Raw genomic sequence first — 3,919 nt, forward strand, 5'->3', positions numbered from 1 at the left:
AAACCGGGAAGGCAGGGATTTGTCTAAAGCGGGCAGAGCAAATCGAGAAGTTGTCAATTAACTCCTTGGTCGCTTGTGGACAAAAGTGGAGAAGCGGTGAGCTTCGGGGCAGAGACAAAACAGTGAGCCTGGATCCCCTGCAAGGGGAGCACAACAGGCAGGACCTAATAGTCCTCCGAAGGACTGAGGCATTTGGGCCAGGGCTATTGAGGTTGAGGATTCCTGTGCGAATGCACCAACACTTCCCGCACTTTACGTCGGCCTTACTCAGCTCTCCACCAAAGTGACATTAGGGGTCAGGACTGGGATTGGAACTTCCCTGGTATAACCTGGTTATGGAGAGACCAGGGCAAGAATATTCCTTGTATGGATATAGAATTGATAGCGAGTCTTTTATCCCGCATAGAAAGAACCAGGAGGCAAAATGTTTGAGGAGGAAATGTCAGCTCTGGGAGAGGAGAGAAACACATGCCCCTATTTCTGCCTTGTTAGACCCAGCAGCCCCTCCCTGGCCCGCCAGGTCCTTGCTCCTCTCTCCTCAGACTCTACTCTCTTTGGTTAGTAGATGGATAGGTCTGGGAAGAGCTGAGAACAGCAGAAAGACTGGGAGTTGCTTGTCTTCAGGGAAACCAAAACTTTCTGAACTAGTGTAATTGTTGACCATTAGGCCCTTGTGGCTTCCAGCCCTGTTGCCCCTCAGAATCCCAAATATGGAGGGGGAAATAGGAAGGAAACTGATCGTGGAAACAGAGTCCAGCTAGAGTGCAACAACAAAACAAGATATTTGGGGTGGATGGTGTGAGGTTTGTGTAGCCCAGAGTTTGCACGATCAGGGTCCGGTGGGAGTATCTGACAGTGGAACCAGATCTCTGGAGGGGGGTGGACCAGGTGGACCCTGGTCTCTGAGACTACGATATTGGGGTACCCACAGCTGTAAGATCTCGGGTGCCAGTCCAGTGGCAAGTTCTCTTCCAAAAAAACAGTGGGGGAAAAGGCCTTAAGACGCCAGTGAAGAGAGAGCCTACCCCAAGATTTCAAATCTCCAATCTGGGCAAGGCTGTCAGTCAAAGGTAGAGTAGGAAGGGGTTTTCCCTGCTGGGGTCCCCCTCCTCCCAGACTGGCATGCATCCAGACTCCTGAAGAACTAGGTTCTCAGGCCAGGCCCCAGGTGAGGGCTGCAGAGTCCCTCAGTTTCTGATATGACAGGAAAGTCTAGGCCAGGATTAGCAGTTCCCTCCGTTGTCCCTTTCCCATTCTCCTACGACCTGCCCTCCTAGCCCCCAGCTTCCAGTCCCCCACCTTCCAGTCCCCCAGCAGAAGTTTCCACTATGCCACCAGGAAAAAGGAGTCCTACATCCTTAGGGCCTTGTCCTAGGCCCAACGAGGGGAGCCCTCACTAGGCCTCCCAGTTTGGAGCTAGAGGGAAAGGACCCTTAGCTCCAGGAACCTGTCCCCTAGTCAGGGAATTCCCTCAAGCGGAGAAAAGCGAAAGGAGATGAAGGCCTCTGCGATCCCCAACTTCAAGTGGGGCCTTCTGCCTAGTATCCAGCGTCCCTCACTCTCCTGCCCCCACTTCTACCCAGCAAACTCTGGCTTGAAGAGTGACCTGAAAAGCCAGGCATCTTCTCTTCCTCCCGGTCCCCACTACCCATCCACCTCCAAGGAGCCCTGCTCCGCTGCCCTTTTGCTCTGGGAAAGAAACGTTAGCGACTCAGTGAGGGGAGAGGGGGACAACATACAGAGAGCAAGAAAGGTTTTCATGCGATTGAGAGCAGGAGAGGTGGGGAGATGCAGATGATACAGGGAGAAGAATAAGAGCGAGAAATCGGTGTTGAGAGATGGACATAACTGGCAGAAAGAACGAGAGCCCCAGTCCAGGCCGAAGAAATGGTAGAACCGAACACCGGCAGTCAGCGCGCGGTGGCTCAGGCTGCGAGGCCGGCGGCGGGCTCCCGCTCCAGGTGTCGCGGGGCTGAGCGGCCTCCGCTCCCCACGCTGACCCGGCTGCTTTGCTCCTGCACTTGCAGGGAGAACAGCGAGAACTCCAACTCGAACAGCCACAACCCGCTGGCGGCATCTCTGAATGGCAGCGGCAAGTCGGTGTTAGGCAGCTCCGAGGACGAGAAGACGCCGTCGGGGACGCCAGACCACTCTTCGTCCAGCCCCGCGCTGCTGCTTAGCCCGCCGCCGCCACCTGGGCTGCCGTCCCTGCACAGCCTGGGCCACCCGCCGGGCCCCAGCGCCGTGCCGGTGCCCGTGCCGGGCGCAGGAAGCGCGGACCCGCTGCAGCACCACCACGGCCTGCAGGACTCTATCCTCAACCCCATGTCGGCCAACCTCGTGGACCTGGGCTCCTAGAGCCCCACCTGCCTGGAAGTGCTGGCTGTCCGGGCTTGGCGCTGGGGACCTTAGAGACCGTGTCGGGAGGGCGCCAGGCGCCGGTGGCTCCACCAGGTTCTGAAAGACCCACAAGCTGAGCGGGCAGAACCGCCGGCCCTGGCAGGGCAGATGGCTGTCTGGTTTGGTCTTCGTTCGGGATTTATTTTCGACAAGTTGTTTTTGAGATCCTTTGGCGGTCTGGGACCGGGTCTTGAACCAGGGAAGGGAATAAATTATACACCGTTCGCGTACGCTCTCTCCCTATCTTCTCTTGGCTACTTTTTGCTTCTCTCTTCTCTTCTCTTGCCTTCTTTTCTCTTTCTTCCTCTTCCTTTCTTTTCTTTCTCCTTTTTCTCTCCTCTTCTTGCTTTCCCCCTTCACCGTCTCTGTTACCCTTTATATTTCTGGCCCGTCATCTCTCACTAGGTTTCTGTTTCTCTGTTGCTGTTTGTTTTTCTGTCTCTCCTCTCTGCCAGCCTCCTGCACTCCTAGCCCCTGGGTCTGTACCCCTCAGTCTTTTCCTCCTGCCTGGCCTTCTATTTGCCTCCCTCCCATCCCTCACTTTCCTGGGGTGGGGAGTGGGAGAGGAAAAGCAAAAGAAAGACAAGGCATTTGCACCCAGGCCTTCTCCAGAGGCCCTCCCCGGGGATCATAGGGGCTGTTGGTGTCAGCTTTGCTCCGAGTAACTTAAGAGAAAGGGTGGCCATAGGAAGCCCCCTTGCCTCTGGCCCTGTCTTTCTCCGTGAGGCCCTGCCTGTGCTCTGCTCCTCCCGGGACTGTGGCCACAGTGCTCCCGGCAGAGCCTGCCTCCGGAGCCTCGGACTTGCCGGCTCGCTCCCTTTTATGCCTTCCTGTGAATGTTCTTTGGGAAATATTTCTGCTTTTATTTTATAATAAAATTAGAAATCATAAATATATATGGATATATACCACAAGGCCCGTGAGCCATGAGTGCAGCAGTGTCTGATTTCCTTACAGGGACTCGACACCCCAGTGGACCGTCCTAGGCAGCGATGCCCCATGAGTCCCCTGAAAGCCTCAGACGCCTTCTCACATACACAAAGTGTGTCAGTCGCAAAGTGAAGGGTCTGAAAACTAGGAAACCTCCTCCCCCAAAAGCTCACTGTCCCTTTTCTTGTTCCGGAAGTTCCCTGCAGAAGGTGGGGCGGGGGGGGGGGGGCGCAGCCTGCTCCTTCTGGGGACTCTTCTTCCCTCACTAAACCAGCAGTACCCTCGCAGCCTCTTTCTTCACCTCAGGGATCTTGGCTAGGAAATGGGAGGGGCTGTGTGGGGAGCATGAGTACCTGTGTTGGGAGATACTGAGGCTGGAGAGAAAATGGCGCAGTAGAGGTTTCCTAAAGGGGTGGACTCCTAAGTGGTTGTCACAGCCCCCAGAACCAGGCGCGACTCATTGGGCAGATTCGCTGGCCCCAAGGGGCAGCGGCTGATCCAGCAGCAAAGCCCTGGTCTTGTGTGCGTGGTGGTGGAGCAAAGGTCTCCAAGTTCAGAAATCTGTCCGTTTGGAGTGGAGATGAAGGAG

At 55.8% G+C, this 3,919-nt stretch overlaps 1 protein-coding gene across 1 annotated transcript; it reads left to right on the forward strand.

Moving 5' to 3' along the window:
- The first annotated feature begins 1,887 nt into the window (after positions 1–1,887).
- On the forward strand, positions 1,888–2,358 carry SIX2 (SIX homeobox 2). Its single transcript, XM_011361418.1, has one exon. It carries the CDS (start codon positions 1,888–1,890, stop codon positions 2,356–2,358), a length of 471 nt encoding a protein of 156 aa, XP_011359720.1.
- The last annotated feature ends 1,561 nt before the right edge of the window (positions 2,359–3,919 follow it).

The sequence above is a fragment of the Pteropus vampyrus genome, unplaced genomic scaffold, assembly GCF_000151845.1.
Source record: "Pteropus vampyrus isolate Shadow unplaced genomic scaffold, Pvam_2.0 Scaffold66, whole genome shotgun sequence".
NCBI lineage: Eukaryota > Metazoa > Chordata > Mammalia > Chiroptera > Pteropodidae > Pteropus > Pteropus vampyrus.